Source organism: Malaya genurostris, chromosome 1, assembly GCF_030247185.1.
Source record: "Malaya genurostris strain Urasoe2022 chromosome 1, Malgen_1.1, whole genome shotgun sequence".
Classification (NCBI taxonomy): Eukaryota; Metazoa; Arthropoda; class Insecta; order Diptera; family Culicidae; genus Malaya; species Malaya genurostris.
In genome coordinates this window covers 87,538,141-87,561,584 of record NC_080570.1, presented here as the reverse complement: position 1 = coordinate 87,561,584, position 23,444 = coordinate 87,538,141, and the positions used below count along the sequence as shown (strand labels likewise).

At 35.2% G+C, this 23,444-nt stretch overlaps 1 protein-coding gene and 1 long non-coding RNA gene across 4 annotated transcripts in view; one reads left to right on the top strand and one right to left on the bottom strand.

Moving 5' to 3' along the window:
• Positions 1-23,444, bottom strand: part of LOC131440661 (coiled-coil domain-containing protein 186) — a 483,734-nt gene that overhangs the window by 149,968 nt on the left and 310,322 nt on the right. The window contains exon 5 of one of the 3 annotated variants that reach the window (XM_058612138.1): positions 11,828-12,367. The exons of the other annotated variants lie outside the window; for them this stretch is intronic. Coding sequence (XP_058468121.1) covers positions 12,242-12,367 — 126 coding nt within the window. The 3' untranslated portion in view covers positions 11,828-12,241. Of the gene's footprint in view, positions 1-11,827; positions 12,368-23,444 lie in introns of those variants that run through there. 3 annotated transcript variants of the gene reach the window in all.
• Positions 1-23,444, top strand: part of LOC131440666 (uncharacterized) — a 126,014-nt gene that overhangs the window by 68,695 nt on the left and 33,875 nt on the right. The gene's annotated exons all lie outside the window — the stretch shown is intronic.

Below are 23,444 nucleotides of genomic sequence, written 5' to 3'. Positions count from 1 at the left end.
ATCCACCCACCATGGTCTAATTCCACCTTGAAAAAATATAAAAGTGCTAAGCGATCTGCCTTGAAGAAGTTGTCCAAATATCCTTTGCTACATATCAGATTGCACTATTCGCGTTTAAACTACCGTTATAAACGTCTAAATAAGACTCTCTACCATAACTACCAACAGCGGATCCAGAGAAGTCTTAGAACGAACCCGAAAAGCTTCTGGAGTTACGTCAACGAACAACGTAAAGAAACGGGTTTTCCAACTCAAATGTCACTTGATGGAGTTCAAGCATCAACATCTCCTGAAATCTGTGATCTGTTTCGTAAGCATTTTAGCAGTGTTTTTTCGGACGAAATTTTAACTGATGATCAAATTCATGAAGCGACCGGTAACGTTCCTCTGCGTACTCCCTTCGGCTCTCATCCAATTATTACGACCACTGAAGTTAGCAAAGCGTGCTCTAAGCTTAAGTCATCATTCAGTGCTGGTCCTGATGGGATCCCATCTATATTACTAAAAAGATGTTCAAATGGTATTTCGATTCCACTATCGATACTATTTAATAGTTCTTTGAAAGCAGGACATTTTCCGGCCATATGGAAAAAATCATACATTTTTCCCGTCTTTAAGAAAGGCAGCAAAAACGAGATATCAAATTATCGTGGAATAGCGGCGTTATGCGCAGTATCCAAATTATTCGAACTAATCGTCTTGGACTTCATCACACATAATTGTTCAAACTATATATCTGAAAGTCAACACGGTTTTATGCCGAAACGATCTACTACTACAAATCTCGTATCTTACACATCATTTATCATAAAATCCCTGCAAGCGCGACTGCAAGTAGATGCTATATATACCGATTTCTCTGCTGCTTTCGACAAGATCAATCACCGGATCACAATTTCGAAATTGAGTAGACTTGGATTCAACGGACCTTTTCTTAATTGGCTGTGCTCATATTTAACCGATCGCGATATGTCAGTGAAAATAGGAGATTGCACTACGTCTCCATTTACGGTCAGTTCCGGAGTTCCTCAAGGCAGTCATCTTGGACCGTCCATATTCCTACTCTACCTAAACGATTTAAACATTTTGCTAAAATGCATGAAGTTATCGTATGCTGATGATTTCAAACTCTTTCACCTTATCAAAACCATCGAAGACGCCAGATTCTTGCAGTCACAACTGGACATTTTTACAAATTGATGTAGAGTAAACCGAATGACCGTTAATGCTTCAAAATGTTCTGTTTTTTCATTCACTCGCAAACATTCTATGATTGAATTCGACTACACGATCTTACAAACTGTTCTAAGACGAGAATCGTGTATTAAAGACTTGGGAGTTATCTTGGATTCGAAAATGAATTACAAATAGCACATTGAATATACCATCAATAAAGCCTCGAAACTGTTAGGGTTCGTCTTCCGTGTGACGAAAGACTTCAAAAACATATATTGCCTCAAAGCATTATATTGTTCTTTGGTCCGTTCTACACTAGAATATGCAGCTGTGGTTTGGTCACCCTACTATCAAAACGACATTCAACGCATAGAAAATATTCAACATAAATTTATTCGTTTTGCGCTTCGCCAACTGCCATGGAGAGACCCCCTAAATCTTCCGAGTTACCAAGATCGCTGCAAGCTCATAGATCTCGATCTATTGTCCGTTCGCAGAAATGTGTTCAAGGCAGGTTTCATAGCTGATCTTCTCCTGTCACGAATTGATTGCTCGGAGCTGTTACGTTTGCTAGATTTTGATATTCGTCGTCGTTGTCTTCGAACTCATCCTTTCCTACGCATTCCTGCCGCCAGAACCAACTATGGCCACAACGAGTCATTTGTCAGTATGTGCCGAGTGTTCAATAGCTGTTCAAATCAGTTCGACTTTCATCTAACTCGTGATACTATCAGGAAATTGTTTAGCCGAACACTATCTCTTTAGAAGTTTATCGTTTGTTCTATGTACTTAGCTATGTAGTTATAATAGTTAATGATATGCAATATGTCATAATAGTTATTAATATGAAATGTATCATTTGGATATTCTGTAATCTGTTGGTACAAAATATGAGGAGGTTTTATGCCTACTGGAGACATAGTGTTAGATTGATAATAACTTATCTCCAGTGGGCTTTTCCCTGCTCCAGAAATAAAATAAATAAAAATAAATAAAATAAGAAGTAACTGTCATGATCAGTTTCAGTTTGTGTCGTGTGTGGCACACACCGTGCGTTTGAGATAATCATGTTATCTCAATGTAGCTGAATTTAGTTAACCGCGCGTGTTTTCCGTGACTAATCAAAAACCAGTTGAAATTGCATATTGCACCAAATGCATGACACTTTGATTTGGAAATATTAATGCAAGAAATTAATCGAAATAAAAAGACAAGTTAAATTGATTACATATAGATTCGAACCAAGGAATCATTTGGTCTAAGAGCGTCCGTGTATCCAATGAACCATAGAAACACTTAAGCGGCCCTTTTATGTCATGGAGTCTTGGACACAATATTAATTGTTCTTCGACGTAAATTTGCGTGAACAGCGACGCTCCGTTTATGTGCATCTAATAAGATGTAAAATCACAAGGTTTTTTTTTAAAGTGTGTACTCCAGCACGGGGCTTGTAACCAGAATAACTTTCCCCCCAGAAATTAAAGAATATTAGCAATATTCTTTATCTTAGTTTAGCTGAAAATAAATTTTATTTGCTATTGGAACGTTGAGGGTACTGAAACATTAATAATTTAAATCAACACTTTGTCATTTCCCGATGTTTTCACGTATAGTTCTGAAGAGAATGTTTACTGCATGGTTGTCAAAGTTTCTCATCTAATACAACTGACGATATTCAACACTTCCACAAAAAAGTAAGAAGAAGAAATTCGGAATTCCATCATTACTGAAATCGCAGACCTTACACGATCATTAAAAGTGTCATATCTGCTAATCAGGTAAATCGTATATATATATATATATATATATATATATATATATATATATATATATATATATATATATATATATATATATATATATATATATATATATATATATATATATATATATATATATATATATATATATATATATATATATATATATATATATATATATATATATATTAGCGATGGTCGGGTCTCGGGTATTTTACCCGTCGGGTTTTTGGTCGGGTACGGGTAAATATTTTTATTTTCAAACGGGTACGGGTAAAAAAATTTACTGCTCACTCGGGTACGGGTAAATGCAATCACTGTGAAAACCGACTTTTGAACCGAGGCACGAAGGGCCGAGTGTCATATACCATTCGACTCAGTTCGTCGAGTACGCAAAATGTCTGTGTGTGTATGTGCCTATGTGTGTATGTGAGTATGTCACGTTTTTTGCACTAACTTTTCTCGGAGATGGCTGAACCGATTTTCACAAACTTATATTCAAATGAAAGGTCTTGTGGTCCCATACAAAATTCCTGAATATCATTTGGATCCGTCTTCCGGTTCCGGAATTATGGGGTAAAATGTGCAAAAAAGTGTGAAAATAAGTGCACTAACTTTTCTCAGAGATGGCTGAACCGATTTTCACAAACTTGGATTCAAATGAAAGGTCTAGAGGTCCCATAAAAATTCCTGAATATTATTTGGATCCGACTTCCGTTTCGGGAGTTATGGGGTTAAATGTTCAAAAATAAGAAAATATATGTTCTAACTTTTCTCATAGATGGCGCGACCGATTTTCCCAAGCTTAGGTTGAAATGAAAGGTCCTGTGGTCCCATACGTAATTCCTGAATTTCATGCGGATCCGGAAATATAGGGTAAAGTGGGTTAAAAATAATGTACCATCACTGAAAATGGGGAAAAAATTTCTAAATCGACCTCAAATGTTTTCCAATTGATAGTTTTTATCAGTAGACGGTCAAACAAACCGATTTCGGTTATTCTTTTAAGAATTGAAGAAAATTATGTTGAAGAATACCACAGTATTATATATGATAGTATAATTGATAAGAGAAAGGCATCATTACACCACTAGGTGGATAAAAACAGGTTTTTTTCTGATCGATTACCCGACCATCTGTACTTCACATAAATATAAACATAAACACATAAACACATAAACACATAAACGATGACGAGAATTTTTTATTGCAAAACAGTTCTTCCGAAAAATAAACAAATTGATTCAAGGGGTTTTGACATTCGCGCCTAGGACCTGACAACTGGCATCTTTTTCCAGAAAAAAACATTTCGTTTCTTCATTAAAAAAAAACGATCACATCAAAGTTACGTGAAAAGTTATGTGAATATTTTCCACCCTATTTTTGTTTTTCTCATATAGAAAGGTTATGCAATCACTGTGAAAACCGACTTTTGAACCGAGGCCCGGAGGGCCGAATGTGATATACCATTCGACTCAGTTCGTCGAGTACGCAAAATGTCTGTGTGTGTGTGTGTATGTGTTTGTGTATGTGCGTATGTGTGTATGTAACGTTTTTTTGCACTAACTTTTCTCGGAGAACTTAGATTCAAACGAAAGATCTTAATGTCCCATACAAAATTCCTGACTATTATTTAGATCCGACTTCCGGTTCCGGAATTATGGGGTAAAATGTGCAAAAAATTGTGAAAATAAGTGCACTAACTTTTTTCAGAGATGGATTAACCCATTTTCACAAACTTAGTTTCAAATGAACGGTCTTAAGGTGCCATAAAAAATTTCTGAATATTATTTGGATCCGACTTCCGGTTCGGGAGTTATGGGATAAAATGTGCAAAAAGGAAAATATGTGCTCTAACTTTTCTCATAGATGGCGCGACCGATTTTCACAAACTTAGATTCAAATGAAAGGTCCTGTGGTCCCATGCGTAATCCCTGATTTTCATGCGGAACCGACTTTCGGATCCGAAAATATAGGGTAAAGTGTGTTAAAAATTGTATACCATCACTGAAAATGGGGAAAAACCTTGAAAAAATTTCTAGATCGACCTCAAATCTTTTCCAATTGATAGTTTTTATCAGTAGGCGGTCGAACAAACCGATTTCGGTTATTCTTTCAAGAATCACATAGAATTGTTTTGAAGAATACCACAGTATTATATATGATAGTATGATTGATATGAGAAAGGCATCATTACACCACTAGGTGGATTAAAACAGGTTTTGCCTTTCTCATATAGAAAGGTTATGCAATCACTGTGAAAACCGACTTTTGAACCGAGGCCCGGAGGGCCGAGTGTCATATATCATTCGACTCAGTTCGTCGAGTACGAAAAATGTCTGTGTGTGTGTAAGGGCGTATTTGTGTATGTAACGTTTTTTGCACTAACTTTATGGGGTAAAATGGGCAAAAATTGAAAACATGTGTTCTAACTTTTCTCATAGATGGCGCGACCGATTTTCACAAACTTAGGTTCAAATGAAAGGTCCTGTGGTCCCATACGTAATTCCTGAATTTCATCCGGATCCGACTTCCGGATCCGGAAATATAGGGTAAAGTGTGTTAAAAATTTTATACCATCACTGAAAAGAGCGAAAAACCGTAAAAAGTTTTCTAAATCGACCTCGAATCTTTTCCAATTGATAGTTTTTATCAGTAGACGGTCAATCAAATCTATTTCGATTATTCTTTTAAGAATCGAAGAAAAATAATTTTGAAGAATACCACAGTATTATATATGATAGTTTGATTGATATGAGAAAGGCATCATTACACCACTAGGTGGATTAAAACAGGTTTTTATAACATATTTGATAAAACACACTGCATTAACTCTAAGATGTTGCGGTCAGATCCTACTTTTCACGTAGGTTTTAATGGATGTTTTTAAAGCTGTTTAATGCATATCCAGTAAAAATTATTTGATTCGTATATAAAATGTCTCGTCCCGGGTTGGCGGTTCAATACATAGGACGCTGGTCTTACAAGTCAGTTGTAGTATGTTCGAGCTCCGACCTGGAAGGATTATGTACACTAAGAATCGGCTGCGAAGTCTGTTGAAACAGAAAGGCCAAATTCCACAAAAGGAATGTAATGCCAGGACTTTGCTATATAAAATGTAGTGTAGAACTCATATCACATTCAGATACCAGAAAACTGTTATTTTAAATATTGAGGAGAAAATCTCCTCAAAAAATCATCTCCTCTCCTCAGAAAATCTGCATAGAAGTTCTTCTTATTCTTCATCTCTGGGTGGTGTCACCTCACGAATGTTCAAACTACTTACCCTTGAAGGATTCACTGTTCACCATTTTCAAAATTTAATTTTTCACACCGGGAACACACGTATATTGTTTGATGTTTGGTCAATTGACGTAAACGAACTGATGATTCTCTATTCATTTTTGGGGATGTTCGCATAACATTAATTTTCGTCACGTATAATATTCAATTTGACATTTGGAACCATTTCACGTGATTTTTCAAGTGATTCGAATGTGAATTTTTATTTGTGTGTCAAGATAATGAGCACGCTTACTTGTAAAAGCCATACCTACCAAAAATTGAATACAACGGGTATTACGACATTTTGGGTAAATATGCTTCCCGAAAAATTTGTGTAGATATTACTCCAAAAATGAGTATAAAGTACCAAAGACATTGGAAGTCTATTCATGCTTCACAGTGTATTTATATGTTCATATGTAAACAAGCATTTTAATGTATTTTACTTACCAACTAGAGCCTGATACGGCTCGCTACCTAAAAAACATTATTTTCTCCATCCTGAATTTTAATGAAATTTTTACTACTCATTCGGGCCGGGTACGGGTACAGGTAATTTTGTTGTGAATACGACTTACTTTACTATGGGGCGCCTTTTACAAAATTTACCCTCTGAGAGAGTAATAAGTTTTTGATCGTGAATATCTCATGTTATATGTAATGAATCAACATAATTCTTGCTACACGCCATCGGAAATATGATCACAATTTTATAATAAATTTTTCAGTTCTGTGACATATTCTCAAATAGTTCAAAATTAAACTTTTCTGAAATGTTTGGTATAAACGAGTATCAAAGAAGATAATTCATAAGGCGCATTTGCCTTTCTCGTATTTTGAAAGCTCATAGCTCAGTGATCTGTAGAAGGATTTATATAATCTAACTACCAATAGAATCGAAAATTTTTAACTTGACGTGTATTGCAACAACATTGAAGTATTTCAATAGTACACTATTCAAAAACCTTCTTGATTTAACCCATGAAAACACCAGCCAATCAGAACGCGAGATGTCTGAATCTATACAAGAGCATTCATATAAAAGTTGAGTGGTTCATTTTTCCTACCATTTGCTGAGCAACTGTTCCCGAAACAAGACACACGAGAGCAACATCGAGGACCTGTCGTCTCACTGTTTCCCGATCTGAATGCACGAGACACAATGACGCACAATGACACCGAAAATCGGTAGAAAGGCAGCCAAAAAGTCCAGCAAGGCCCTTGCTGAAACAAGACACACACGAAAACCATATCAGATCTCAATATTTCCTACAAAAAGATTCATCAAGATGGAAGCTAAATTAATTTGCACCGTCACTAACACATTCAATTACGAACGGCAATGCGAGAGCGAAAGTGATGATTTTGAACACATCTTTATACTAGTATACAAATATGCCGTGCGAAACAGAGTTGAACAAATTGAACAAATGAAAGAGATGAACAAATGTATCCACTTGATTTGCGCATTCTACTTTTCAGGCGTATCAGAACTGGCTAAACTTAAAGCAATTCTAAATATTTCTTTATCACAGTGATGTGGTCGTCCTGAAAAGGACGGGGTTTTCATCTCCTCGTCGTTACGGATGGCCAGCTGCAGATGGCGAGGGATGATTTTCGTTTTCTTGTTGTCACGGGCAGCATTACCGGCCAATTCCAACACATCGGCAGCCAAGTACTCCATCACTGCCGCCAGATAGACCGGTGCACCGGCACCGACACGCTCTGCGTAGTTTCCCTTCCGGAGCAGACGATGGATTTTGCCAACTGGGAACTGCAGACCAGCACGGTTCGAGCGGGACTTTAAAAATTCCTCAAATGCTGTTTACAGCTCGACAGTCAATTCAGTATTACTTGCTGCTGCTATACTAACTCTCTCTTTTATATCGTCTCACTGTTTCCCATTCTGCGAAGTGGAGGTCCCTACACCGTTACCAGTAGCAGGTATAAAATGAAATGTGATGTGAGAAATAGCGTCATTTAAGTTAAAGCAGCTACTCTGAACGTACGAGACACCGTCAGCTAGATGGCACCGAAAACCGGAAAAAGGCAGATTTGTTCCGTCACTAACACATTCAATTACGAACGGCAATGCGAAAGCGAATGTGATGATGTTGAACACATCTTTATACTAGTATGGGGTCGTGTGAAAATATGCCATGCGATACAGGGTTGCCATATATACAGGTTAATCTGTATTTCATTTATACATACATATATGTACAGATTAATCTGTATTATTATTATTATTATTATTATTATTATCATTATTATTACTATCATTATTTTTATTAAAATGACTTGCATACCGAAGATCGTCGATACATTTCAGACCAGGCCATTGCAATTGTTTCGTACTGAAATTTCGAGAAGAATCAGATATCTTCAAACTTCATAGGTTCAATAAAAAAAAAACTACAAATTTGTCGTACCTAGCCTGCTATATTGGCAAATTAAAAAGGAATTGTTTCAAGTTTGGAATATATAGCTGTAGAATAGTAGCTGTTTAATGTAACTAATCTGTACTTTAATGTAGGTGCATCGCTTCAAACTCTATTAGTGAAAAAGGGGAAAGCTTGCACAAGTCATATAATCAATCAACTAACTGATATTCGGAAAAGTCATGGGAGCGTGCCAGTTTTTTCGTATTCACGACATCCAGTTATGTCTGACATTACCCACCCGCCTTTTTAAACGGGTATGGCTAAAAAAATTTTAAATTTTTTATCGAGTACGGGTAATTTTGTTAATTTGTAATCGGTATTTTTAATTTCTATACCCGACCATCTCTAATATATCTATATCTATATATCTATATATATATATATATATATATATATATATATATATATATATATATATATATATATATATATATATATATATATATATATATATATATATATATATATATATATATATATATATATATATATATATATATATATATATATATATATATATATATATATATATATATATATATATATATATATATATATATATATATATATATATATATATATATATATATATATATATATATATATATATATATATATATATATATATATATATATATATATATATATATATATATATATATATATATATATATATATATATATATATATATATATGTGTATATAAAAGTTATTGTAATAGATAACACCGGGAGATTCGGTTTTTAAAAAGAAAGAACTGTCTTCTAGCAAAGTCACTTAAAGAATGAATATTATTTTATCTCAGTACCCTATTTTATTCTACACTAATACAACTAGGCTTACTACTATCTCCCGTGTCTCTCTGTTGTCGCAACGTCGTTCCTGGGATCCAACACTTTGTATCGTGGAGACGAACTGATGATCTCGTACTGGCGTAATTTGCTGATGCAGCGTCTGGATTCTCTGGAATTGGCGTTGGTGCTTCTTTGGTGGTTACCTCCTTGATCGTTGCGTTAACTACTCTCTCCTCAAGATGAGCACGTCCCGTGCGTTTTCTGAAGAATGTTGCTATCCGGTTACGTTGGCTGTATGTAGATAGGGTTATCAGAATTATGATGAGGAATACTCCAATGGACGAGAAGTGGTGGATTTCAAGCGAATTTATACGTTGTCTATTTTCGATGTGCATTTTGTGTAGATCTGAAACATTGTAATACTTTTCAAGATGGGTTTCCTCGATTTGATGTGTTTCGAGCGGTGAAATAATCGGGTGATTAAATTTTATTTCTAGGCTTTCCAACAGTCGATTCTGAATAATCACTGAACAATTGTGAAAGATAATGAGGAAATTTCCTTTTAGTTCCTTTTGGTTTATTCCGCAGGTACTGCTCATTATTACGTTTTCCAGTGTAGATTTGACTATTATTGTTCCGAATGTTAGGAGTTTATATTCTGTAGTGGGCGGAGATTCTATAAAAGAGCATTTGCCATTTTGTCCTCTGATTAATGGAACAATGCACAAATCGTTAGTAATATTCAGTAATTGATTCCGTCGATAAATATATGTTTTGGAATGCACGAGAATAATTCGATGATTGATTTTGATGGTTTTGTTTCGTACTGGTAGTTCTTCGATGATGATCCGCTCGTATATAGTGGGTGATAATTGGGGTATATCGATGCTGATGATGAGATGATAGTCGTGGTAGAGTACGGTTACTGAGAGATAATTGTAAGCATTTTCTAGATTATCTAATTTAACCCTCAGGGTACGGACTGGGTTACCGTAACCCGAGCGAAATTTGAAAGAAGCGCCATACGAAGAGAAGTCGGCGAGGGGGGTCCGGACCAGGGGGGGGGGAAAAACTTATAGGTACACACTATTAGAGGCCCAAGCGGCAGAGTCAGTCTCCGCTTTGTGTCCGAGCTAGACACATACATATAAACATTGTGCTCGGGTGTGGTACACCCAGTCCGTATCGAACGTTACAAAATACAAAATTTTCAAAAAAATTAAGTTTTAATTTTCGTCTGTTTGCCGCTGAGGAATAAAAAGGTAAGTAAGAATACGTACTCTTTACATTAATTTTGTAGATTCTAACCTCAAAATAAGGCGTTGTTCATGGTGTAAGCGAAGTATTGTAGTAGATCTCAATCACTTGAACGTACGTCTTATATCGAAATCTTTGCTGCTCGTATTGAATTATAACTCATTAAATTTTGTTTCTTGTAATTTTTTGTTAAAGAACACGCATTAAAAACATGGCAACGCGTCGAATCACTCGAAGCGTTGCTGCTTTGGAGGAGTTGTACAAGGAAAACGAGGAGGACAGCGTTACAGATGTCATAAGGCGATGTGTAAAGAGCACGTAGCGAAACTGTGCTGCGAGTGCGACAATATTATGTAACATGACTTGTGTAACTTTTTAATAATAAATATTCGCCTTTAACAATTATGTTTGGTATTTATTTATATGATACTACTCAACAATATCTGAGAAACAATTTTTTTACGCTCAAAGTAAGTAATTTTAATCTTTATCATCATAAATCAACGAAACAACGTTTTTTCGCTAACTCGAAAAAACGCGTATTTTCATTTTTCAAAAAAAGTATAGTTTTTGGAATAAATCAAAAAACCGTTATGGACATTTGTAAGAACTACTTTTTACCTTTCAAATGCGAGTTATACAATGTTAATATTTTTTTTTCAAAAAGTTACAGCATTTTGAAAAAAAAAAAACGTTTTTTACAAAAAAAATTCAAAACCCGTTCATATTTTTCATTATAATTTTTTTTCAATCAGTTAAATGATTAATCTGACAACTCTATTATATTTTGGAGACAATTTCACACAAAATAAAAAAAAAACAATTATTCAAATTGACAAAGTACAGCTCAATATACACCTAATCAAAGTCGCCGGGTTAGGCTAACCCTGTCCGTACTGAACGTAACTTTTTTATAGTCCGTACCCTGAGGGTTAATTTGCTTAAGCTGATGAGCTATTGTGGTCAGTTCATTAATAGTTAAAATTTGTCTGTTAACAATGTTTAATTTGGCAAGCGCTATTCCATTTTCGATTGTTCTTAGAGTTTGTAACACTGTATCTAAATGAAAAAGTATTGAAATCTTAGAATTTTCTGTAATCAAATATCCTTTTTGTGTGTTCAATTTTTGAATGACATTCTCGTAGGTCTTTATTCTATTTGACAATGTTTGCATACGATTTTGGAATTCTTGGTTTATGGCAATTTGTTTATTATTTTGGTCAATGAGTTTGTTACCAAATATTTTGATGGCGTCTATATTGGAATTGATTTGCCGTAAGTCTTCTGCGTCAAGATTGCCTGTTATAAATTTTAAAGTGCTTCCTAATGTTTCTATTGATCGTTTATTCCTGGATGTTCCTGGGAGAAGGGCTTTATAAGTGTTGAATATTTATTTGAATTTCGAGTCGATTAAATTAGAGAAATCTCCTGTCGAACTATTAATTTTTGAGACTAGGCTTTCCAATATTCCTATTGTAGCTCCGAATTTTTCTAAATCAACTGTGTGAAGTAATCTATTATATCCTTAAAAAATCATGCCTTCTCCCGTACTGAGAGTCAATGCGCCTGGGTTATTTGTGATATCGTGAATTTGGATGAATTTTGGGCAGGAAAAAGGAATCAAGGTCATTATGATGATCAGCCAGTCCATCTGAAAAATATGAAAGTCTTTTAATATTTTCTTTATGAATTTCCCGACCAGTGCTATCGCGAGCTGTTCTTCCTTTGTCTTCAATAGCTCTGGTTTGGAAATATCGCTGAATGGTTTTTCTCTTAATTCCTTGTATTTTTTTTGTAAATTGTTTTATTCTCATCCATATGTGGTTCTACCTCTCGATTTTTGTAATGATAGAGTAAACCTTTGCTTCTTGTTTCTTCATTAGCTAAAATAACTTCATCATAAAATTTGTTGCGTTCTTCAAGCATGGTGTCGATATTCAGAGGTCTTTCCTGCCCGTCTTTTAACCCATAAAATATTTCTCTTGGTTTAAGACCTGTAGCAGTATTGATGGTGTTATTGTATAAAGTACTAGCAATCAAGAAAATTTCCTTATTATTCAGATCAGCATATTGATGTTTTATGCATCGAAAGATTTCTGCTATCGTGGAGTGAAACCTTTCGACCATACCGTTGCTTTCACTGTGATTGGCCGGGATGAAGTGAATTTGGATGTTTAAATTTTGGATCAAACCTCTTATCTCTGCTGATCTCAAAACTGGTTCGTTGCCACTAACAATTAGTCCGGGTGTTCCGTACGTTGAGAAATATTTCAATAAACTTTTTCTAATATCTGTTATGGTTCTGGTTTTAATGGGAATTAAGACACCAAATGTGGAAAATTTATCAATAACTGATAGGAAAATATAGGGTTGAGTTATAAAAATATCAATATGAATAATTTCCAAAGGCGTTTTTGTGTTAGGTGTTGAACCATGACGGATTTTATAAGGATGCCTATCATACTTATTTTTGTTACACACTTCACATAGTTTTACATATCGTTGAATTTTGAATCCCATTTTAGGGAAAAAGACTCTGTTAGAAATTTGTTTTTGTTCTCCCAAACACCTCTATGAGCTGATTCATGAGTTTGTTCTATTAGAAGACTTTGTTTTTCTGCTGTAGTTACGTCAATTAAGAGTTTCTGTGTCATGAATACTTTGAAAGTCTTACATCTACTAAAATAGTTTTTATAAACTATTTGTATACTATTCATTAAAGACTCTGGGCAAAGAATACAATTCGTTCGTCTCAGGTCCATATATTCTTTGAATATTCTTATTAATAGAGGTACCCCAAATACCAACCTTGTGATTGTTCTTCGAAAGATATTCGGAAAAATTTGTTGATAGTCATCTGGTTCATCTGGCCCTATCTTGAGAACAATTTGATTGCTGAAGGTGTTCAAGGGTAATTCGGTACATTTTATGAACTCTGAAGCGTCTGTATCAGCAGAGTGTTCTCATGTTCTCGGATGAGACGCTCTCGTTCACATTAAGTTCGTTTTGAATTCGGGATAGACTATCTGCAACGATATTTTGTTTCCCTGGCCTATATTTGATCTCGTATTCGAACTCACTCAGCGAAAGACGCCAGTGAACTAGTCTGTTGTTAGTATCTTTTAGGTTTAAACAATATGTTAGTGGTTTGTGATCGGTCTACAGAATAAATTTTCGTCCATAAAGGTATGGTCGAAAATATTTACAGGCCCATACAACCGCGAGGAGTTCTTTTTCTATAGTGGAGTATTTTTCCTCTGACTTATTCCGGGTCCTGGAGGCAAACGCTATTGGTTTATCACTACCAATGACACCTTGGAACAGAACTGCTCCAATAGCAAAATTGGAAGCGTCTGTAGTCAGCACGAATGGTTTTGAAAAGTCTGGATATTGTAGGATATCGCTTCCAGAAAGAATATTCTAGCATTTTTCGAAGGCTGTTGTAAATTCTTTTGAATGTGTAATCGATTCACCTTTTCTTAAAGCGTTAGTGAGGGGCTTTGCTATCTTAGCAAAGTCTCGAATAAACTTCCGATAGTAGCCAAGAATCCCGAGGAAACCTCGTAGTTCTTTTTCATTTTGAGGAATTGGCCATTTTTCAATAATTTCTATTTTGTCTGGATTTGGTTTAACTCCATCCATCGTCACAATGTGACCCAAAAAGGCAACTTCCCTCTGAAGGAATTCGCTCTTGTCTAGTTGAATTTTTAAGTTATGTTTCTGAAGCGTAGCGAAAATCTTCGACAGGTTGTCGAGATGCTCCAGGTTGTCGAGATGCTCTGTCAAACTAGTGGAAAAAAACAATGATGTCATCCATATACACAAGGCAGATGACACCGATATGCTCCCTCAATACATTGTCCATCACACGCTGGAATGTAGAAGGCGCATTTTTCAACCCGAAGGGCATTCTTAGAAATTCGTAGTGTCCATTTTCGACACTAAATGCAGTTTTTGGAATGTCAGATTTTTCGACCTCGACTTGGTGGAAGCCAGAAGCGAGATCTAAAGTTGTAAAATACATACAGCGTCCTAATTTATCGAGGATGTCTGTAATATTTGGAATTGGATAGCGGTCATCGACTGTTTTCTCGTTAAGTTTCCTGTAATCTATAACGAGACGCCATTTTTTATGACCGGAACCATCTAATTTTTTTGGCACGATCCACACAGGGGACGTCCATGGACTATTAGAATGCTGGATGATACCTTGTTCGAGCATTTTAGAAATCTGACGCTGTACCTCTTCTTTATGACAAAAAGGGTAGCGGTACGATTTTGCATGAATCGGTAAATCATCTTTTGTTTTTATACGGTGTTTTATGGCATTTGTAAAAGTAAGCTCATCACCTTCGATATAAAACACATCATCATACTTGTGAATCACTTTCAAAAGTTTATTTCGCTCTTCGTCGTTTAAGTGTGAAATTCGCAGTTGCTCGAAAAGAGATTTTTTATGCCAGGTTTGTTGAAGACAGATGTTCTAGTTTCAAAGTTATTGATTTCAGGTTTCAACAATTCGTGATCTAAATTAATCTTGAGTGGTTCGTTTGAATAGTTCGTTATAATAACACGAGTTTGATGATCAGAGATATTGTACAAGCCAGAATGAATAACAACATTTTCCTGAACAAGGAGATCGCTCTCTAGGAAAAAGTCTCCGTCTTTAGTTTTGGTGGGGATACCAACGGTTTTTGTTTCTTGAGAATTCAGACTAATATTCTGAACATCGGGATATTTCCGAAACATTTTTATTGTTCCGTTTGGGAGTTGTAATTCATTTGTTTCAGTCAAAATGTTTGCTTTGGAATTTTTTAGTGTTTCATAGCCAATAAGGCCATCAAAGAAGGGGTGGAATTGAAAAACGAAGAACGTTGATTTTTCAACTCCTTGAATTTGTAGGAAAGGGTTTAATTTTACAAAACGGTCTATTTCGTGAGAGCCACGTAAATTTCGCACGCGCATTGGATTTGTCAATTTGCATTTTGAATAATTAACGTGTTTCGGATCAATGTAATTTTTGTTTGCGCCTGTGTCTATGAGGAAGCGTAAAGACCCTTTGTTCGTTTCTCTTATTATGTAAGGGATAAAGTTGTTTATGTTTGCGGTGGTAAACATTCGACCGTCTGAAAATTTAGATCGTCTGTTTCAACTACGGCTACCGGCTCGGCTGTAGCGTCATCACAAATTTGATCTGATTGTTTTAAATGTTGTTGTTGTGGTTCTTGACCTTCATCGGCATTACCACTGTCGTTTGGTGGGTAATGATAGTCAGTATAAAATTCGTATGGATAAATTTCATCGTAGGGAAATTCTTCTCCGAAGTGATAATTTGGTCTGTTCATATAGTTGATCTTTCGTGATCTCATCGACTGATCAACGTCCATGGGTGTAGGCTTAGGCTGAGGATTGATTTTCGGGGCGAGAGCATTATTTGCGAACGGGTTGTAGGGAGATGGCATTGTGTTCTGAGATCTCATCATATTGAACGGGTTAGGTGTCGGTTTATATGGGAATGGCTTAAATTGAAATTGTTGCATTCTTGGAGTATATTGCAGGAAAGAGCCAAAATTTTGTCTCGGTGGGAACTGTGTGAAATGGTTTCGAAGTGAAGTGAAGCAGGGTGATTTGAAGATTACATGGTTCGATCGAATGGAATAAAAAATTAAAAGATCGATAGCAACAGCGCGACTTGAACCGAGAAACATTAGATTACAAATCAATCCAGTTAATCGACTGAGCCAAAGAAGCATGTATCTGCCTAATGAATAATTGATACATATAAATCCAAACAGCGGCACTTAATAGCCGAGTGCAAATTACTCTCGGAACTGCTACTACCCCCAGATAAATCCTGCGTGCTTAATTTCTAATTCAAATAAGATGATCTTAGTTCATATTGAGAAAAAGGTTATCGCTTCACCCGAAATCGTAGAACGACCACAAAACACATTAACAAGAGAAAAATAGCGCTGTAAAAATAACTGCATGAATGCAAAACTTGAAGCTTGGCGAAGAGAAGCTTCAAATATCGAGATCCATTACACTAGTAAGAATCTAAGCGGCCTTTACAAGAAAATTATTAATGCCATTTTTAATGATTACTACAGTAATGACTTTCCAAATTTGTATGGAGAATTTATCATTACTGCCTTACACGTTCATTAAAAATGACATTGCTTTTTAGTAATGACATATTTGATATTTAATCGTGTACGGACCGCTATAGAAATAATTTCCTATATTTTTGCAATTGATATAATTTCGTCGGATACAAGACAAATACGAATCAAGGTCAACTGATTCTACGTTCTGGGTTCACGTGTTCGATGTTTTTATCTAAAAAAACATCAATTCAAGGAGACTCTCGTGCAATTGCGCATTCAAATACTTTACGATTGATTGGACTGTTTGATTGAAAATATCGTTTATCAGAAATGCCTTGCATGCCTTTTTTCCACATCGATAGCTCGAACCTTCCCCTAGGGCTGATCCTTTTCATTTTTGGACTATAACCATTCGAAAAATATAATGATAAAAAAGTTTGACCATTTACAAAAGACAGTCTAGATCATTTTGACTCAGGAAAACCCTTCGATCGAGTAAAGTATGCCACCGCACAAAATTGACCATCTACAAAACACTTATTAGACCGGTTGTTCTCTATGGTCGCAAGACTTGAACTATGTTGGCAGAGGAACAACGCGTCCCAAAGGTGTTGCGGATCATCTATGCTAGAGTTCAGATGGAAGACAGAATGTACAGATGTATGAACCATAAAAACTCCAACAGCTGCTTGGAGAACCACCCATCGTAAGGATAACTGAAATTGAACGACTGCGATGGGCTGAGCATGTTATCAGGATACTGGACGACAGCTCAGTGAAAATGGTTTTTGAATCTAAAATCGGTTGGGACAAGAAGAAAAGGAGCACAGCGAGCAAGGTGGATCGATCAAGTGGAGGGCGATGTACGAAACATTCGTACCTCGAGTACCAATGGACCGAGTTATGTGGAGACGTATGTTTGATACAGCAAAGGATATTCCAGGACTATAACTGTTAGGTAAGGTAAGGTAAGGCAATTTATCAGAAATCAAAGAATAAAGAACGCAACATTATTGTGAAAAATGAGTCAAATATTTTGACACACACATTAACACGAACATTTTGCTATCTAATTTTAATGATATAGGGCAGTTGAACCAATAGTCGTCTCATCAGTCAGGACATCACAATATTTAGCCAATTACTCGGTCTTCAACTCACATATGATGCATTCGGAGCCAATATCTTCGCCAATGCAGCCCTAAGAATAGAAATTGATGTGAAAATGAACAATTCTTCTGTCATGGAAACGTGAAAATTGGAACAGAATGCATATATTTTCTTCTTATTCTTTGAACCAACGCACAATGGGGAAAAATGGATCAAAAACGCTACGACTTTTTTTAGGTACAGCTTACCATAAAGCTTTTTTTGGTATAAAATGTATAGTGTATAGTTTTAATGACAGCAGGAAACTCGTTGTACCGTTATTCTTCATTTATTTCTTGTTGTAATATTAAATTAAAAGCCACAAATCCAAGTACATACAATGGGAATGGTAGTACTAGCCCCTTTAACCCGTTTGATCCTTATTTGTTTTATAAGTCGTATCTTTGGTTAAACTTTCTTCCAAAATCCGGATGGAGGCTGATTGTGGTTGATTAAAATAGACTGATAATACGTAGAATACTCTAAAAATTAGATTACAAATAGATTCCGTGACCGCAAGAATCATGTTATACCGCACAACCCCAATATTAATAGGATGAATTGGAGTAACACTGTATAACACGATTCGTGCGGTCACTGAATCGATTTGTAATCTATTTTGTCGTGAATACGACTTACTTTACTATGGGGCACCTGTTCAAAATTTACCCTCTGAGAGAATGATAAGTATTTGATCGCGAATATCTCTTGTTATATCTAACGAATCAACATAATTTTTGCTACATGCCATCGGAAATATGATCACAATTTTATGATAAAATTTTCAGTTGTGTGATATAATCTCAAATAATTCAAAATTAAACATTTCTGAAATGTTTGGTATAAACGAGTAACAAAGAGGATAATTCATAAGGCGCGTTTGCCTTTCTCGTATTTTGAAAGCTCATAGCTCAGTGATCTGTGAAAGGATTTATATAATCTAACTACCAATAGAATCGAAATTTTTCAACTTAAACGTGTATAGCAACAGCATTGAAGTATTTCAATAGTACACTATTGAAAAACCTGTCTCACTTGACCCATGTCAACACCAGCCAATCAGAACGCGTTCTGAGGAAGAGAACAAAACATCTACTGAACAACAAATCGTTCGAGAAAAATGTTCCGAACAGTGCTTAATATTTTAGTGAGTTCCATAACTTGGTCCTTCTGGAAGGCAGGAATGAATCCCGTACAGCATTCTGATAGTTTCTTTCAATGAAATGCAAATCCGAAATGAAATAATCGACATTAAAATTCTATATGCTGCTATTTTTATAGCCGTTAGGACCGCCCATTAGTGAAAAAGCTCACGAAATCATGTAAAAAGAAACCTCTTAACAAAAATTGGATCAGTTTGGGTTCTATCACTACTGCAATCAGATGTATTGTGTGTCGTTTGCTAAGCTCAGTTCACACAAAATCAGCCGTTCTAATGACTCTAAAAGTTTTCTAAGGAACTATTAGGATTTCTTCTTCGCAAATCGAAGGTAAATATCCTCAGTTTAGTGCAAATCTAGACCTGTTTGATTAGATTTGTGCATTTTTCCCTGTGTGAAAATCACAGTAATCTAGATCAAGTGAAGCTTTGATTTGTTTTTGCGAAAAATGTGAAATAGTTGATCAATTGTATGAATCATGCAAGCATTCCCCTTAATGTTTGCATGATTCATACAATTGATCAACTATTTGATATTCGGAAGTGTTAAGGAACATGTCAGTTGTTTTCGTATTCACGACATCCAGTTATGTCTATGACATTACCCACCCGCCTTTTTTTATAGTATTCTACATAATATCAGTCGATTTTAATCAACAGCATTAAACCTTTTTTCGAAATGCGAAAAAAAGTTTAACTAATGATACGATGTATGAAATTAATTGGAGTAAACGGGTTAAACAAGCTAGTACTCACATTCCCATCGTATGCACTTGTATCACTGAAGTTTTCTTCGAAATATGGACCACTATTTATAGGTCGAATTGATTCTGTTTCAGGATCGTAAATCAGAATTGAACATAAAAATAAGTTTGGAAAAAAATTGGGGTAAAACGATGTTGTACGATTCATGGGATCATGGAAACTATCTGGTAATTAATTTGTAGGGATGTATGCGTAACATAGAACTATCTTAGTTTAACCTAATTGGCCCAGATACCGATCAGCATCATTTTTATCTGTAAATTTATGGAAGGAAAAGATTTGGAGTAAAACAGAATACATTTATTGGCGGTCGTTCTGACAAACAGCAATCCATTTATAGAACTTATGAAAATGTCGGGGTTACTTTTTCATTAGTCGAATACATTTTTTATAGTTAGTTTTTTAAAGTAAGGTGAGAAAAAGATAAATTTGGGGCAAAACGGGCATGGTAGTGAATATCGCGGCTATTGTAATTGTCATCAATCTACAGAAGGTAAAACAAAGATTATATATATTTATAATTTACAAAGATTTCTTTGAAATTTTTCATCTGTATTAATCAAATGTTCAATGTATTAATCAAAGGCAGCAGATATCACCATTAGTAATGATTTTTAAAAAATTTTTTCTGTTTTTTTTAACGATATCAAACTGACTAGAGATTATAAGAAGAGCAAGAATATGAAATTATAGAGCCATAGTACTCAAGAAAGAGCAAGGATGTGAAGAATAAAGTGCGGAAAAGTGAGACGTAACAAGGGTCATTTAAGTAAGCAGAAGGCTTCTCGTATCTAAACTTTTACCTTCTACCAGAGGAGTCGAACTTAGGCATCTTAGCGATACGAGTCATCCAAGTCTCTGATATGTCAGAAAGTAAAGGCAAAGGTCGTTTGCCATTTACTATCCGAACCGGTGATTAGCAATTATTTAACATGTTACAGATAATTAAAATTACTCATTTTGCTAAGTTACTTATAGATACGTAGTAATTTGGAATGTTTATGTATTTCTTATGTTTGTTCGTTCTTTATAAATTAGTAAATTATATACACATATTCCTAAACTTCCAGCTACGTTTAGTTTCCATGGGTTAGAAATTTAACTTAAAACTTTTATGTGATTGGTTGTAAGTTCATAATCTTTTAGAAAATGACATTTAACATTGAATGGAATCCTTATCTAATTCTATAGAAACTTTCGAAGTTATTCCGAGGTGAGCTATAATTTTTTATATATTCCGGATTTTTTCAAAGTATCTTTATGGTACTTGTAGTTCTTACGGAATACTAAATCCAGACCAAAATTTTCTAGTTTTGTTTTGAGTGAATGTGCAATATCATGGCTGGTTCCTATGGAACGCTAAACGCTTATGAATGTTTGCTACTGGTGATTTTGGTAAAAATCGATGCTGCGGTTGATAAACATTTTAGCTATTTTATGATAAGTTCCTGAATTTGTTGTGGATACTACTTCCGGCTCTCGAACCACAGGGTTTGTAGATTTTGTTAGAACTTTCCTGTTTTTATTCAATGAATAATTGTTTTTTGCGAATTCCACAGTGATATTTATGATGTTATGAGTAATATGTGGAAGGCATCATTACACCACTAGATGGATTAAATCAGGGTTTTTCAACAGTTCTACTTTTTTTTTATCAAGGATTTTTTGAATTGACTGCTCCGACTACCCATTGAGCTTTCCAATATCGAAGTTGGATTTTTCCCGTTAATGCCGCATTGTCCCCATAGGCATGGGTAACCATTCAATTAATTATATGGTGAAAAGCTGCCATATCATACTGAAGGGAATGATTAGAAGTATAACGTATAATTTTTTCCACATTGGTTGGCTTTCTATATATTTCAAAGGTAGTTTATGATGAGAATGTCTAAGAAAGGTAAGCTACTATTTTATTTTTCTAAAGTGAGTTTGATGCGTTTGTGAAAGTTGTCGAAATATTGTATCTCAATATTGTATTTAATCAAAATGCTAAAGTATCATAAAGTCTCATCTCAGGTGCGTATAAGAAATAGGGAAATACTTATGAAATTCCTATCATTTGAATGCATGTGATCATTATTCTACTATACCGACCTTATACTAAACAAAGCCAAGCTTATAGAAAAGATGCCAATATTTATAAAAATGAAGTTTTTCAAAAATTATTGAAATTCAGCATTTTTTGTTCAAAACTACATTAGTATCTAATTTTTCAATAGATTCAACCTTCAAATATTAAAAGCTATAATAAAGATTACATACAGTTATAAATACTAGTATATTTTATGTTTGAATATACAATACTGTAAAAAATTGTTTCTATGGCAGCACTGCTCAAATCTAATTTATTCATCGCTTCCGAGATTCTATTTACATAACTCAAAAATAAACAGTAATTTGCGCTCCATGGATGAACAAATATTTTCGTTTTGCACCCTGATATAAATCCTGAGGCACTCCTTACTTATGTTATGGTTCTAGCTTGAGAATAAATAATGATTTGCGCTCTCAGAAGGATTATTAAATGTACTCAATAATATTTATATTGGCGCCCATTTCAATTCTTCTACAGTGAGTCTGCGCCCTGGAATCATTCCTGAGGCGCCCTTTCAAATTATCTCTACAAGATGTTATTTATTTAGATTGAAAATAAATAATGATTTGCGCCCTCAGAAGGATATTTTTTTATTATCAAGCTTATTTTCATCCTGCGCCCTGGGAGAAATAATGTGGGCGCCATTTTCAATACTCCTACCGTGAGTCTACGCCCTGGTATCATTTCCAAGGCGCCCTTCCAAATTATCCATACAAGATGTTATGAAAATAAATAATGATTTGCGCCCTCAGAAGGTTGTTTTACTATAATCAAGATTACTTTCATCTTGCGACCTGGGATGTGGGCGCCTTTTTCAATTGACCTACCCAGCTTGTGAGGAATTCTGGCAACCGTCAGAAGGCTGGCTGCATTCCGGCAGCTGTCAACATTGTCCAGGCGAAATTAGCTGTCAACATTGTCCAGACGAAATTATCGCCGCACGTGTCTTGTTTATTTCTCTCTTCGTTTTTTTATTTTTTTTATTCTACTTCATTTGATATTCGTAAATCCCGCATGTCCATACAAAAAACGAACCTTGATACGAGGTAAATGAGATTAAAATATGGGTATGTTTGGTAGTGAGAAAGCAATGTTATTGGCAATAACATTTTATATAGTTAGTATAAATGAAGGGCAATAACTGTCGTATTGTCTTGCATATGTACTTTTTTATGAAAAAATATAACCTAAACGCTAAAAATGTAGAACCGATTCAAAACGGTTCTGCCAATCTTGTATGGCAAAAATCCGACAGAAACAGAACCGATAATAACCCCTTAGGCGAAATTATCTGCCGTAAAACGGTTGTTGCATTGTTGCCAGACTTTTGCCGGAATTCTGGCAGAACTCCGGCAAAAATGGCTGGCAGACATAGCCAGCCGTCTGGGGGGAAATCTGCCCGCCGCGTACAAGTGCGACTGTGAGTCTGCGCCCTGGAATCAATTCCAAGGCG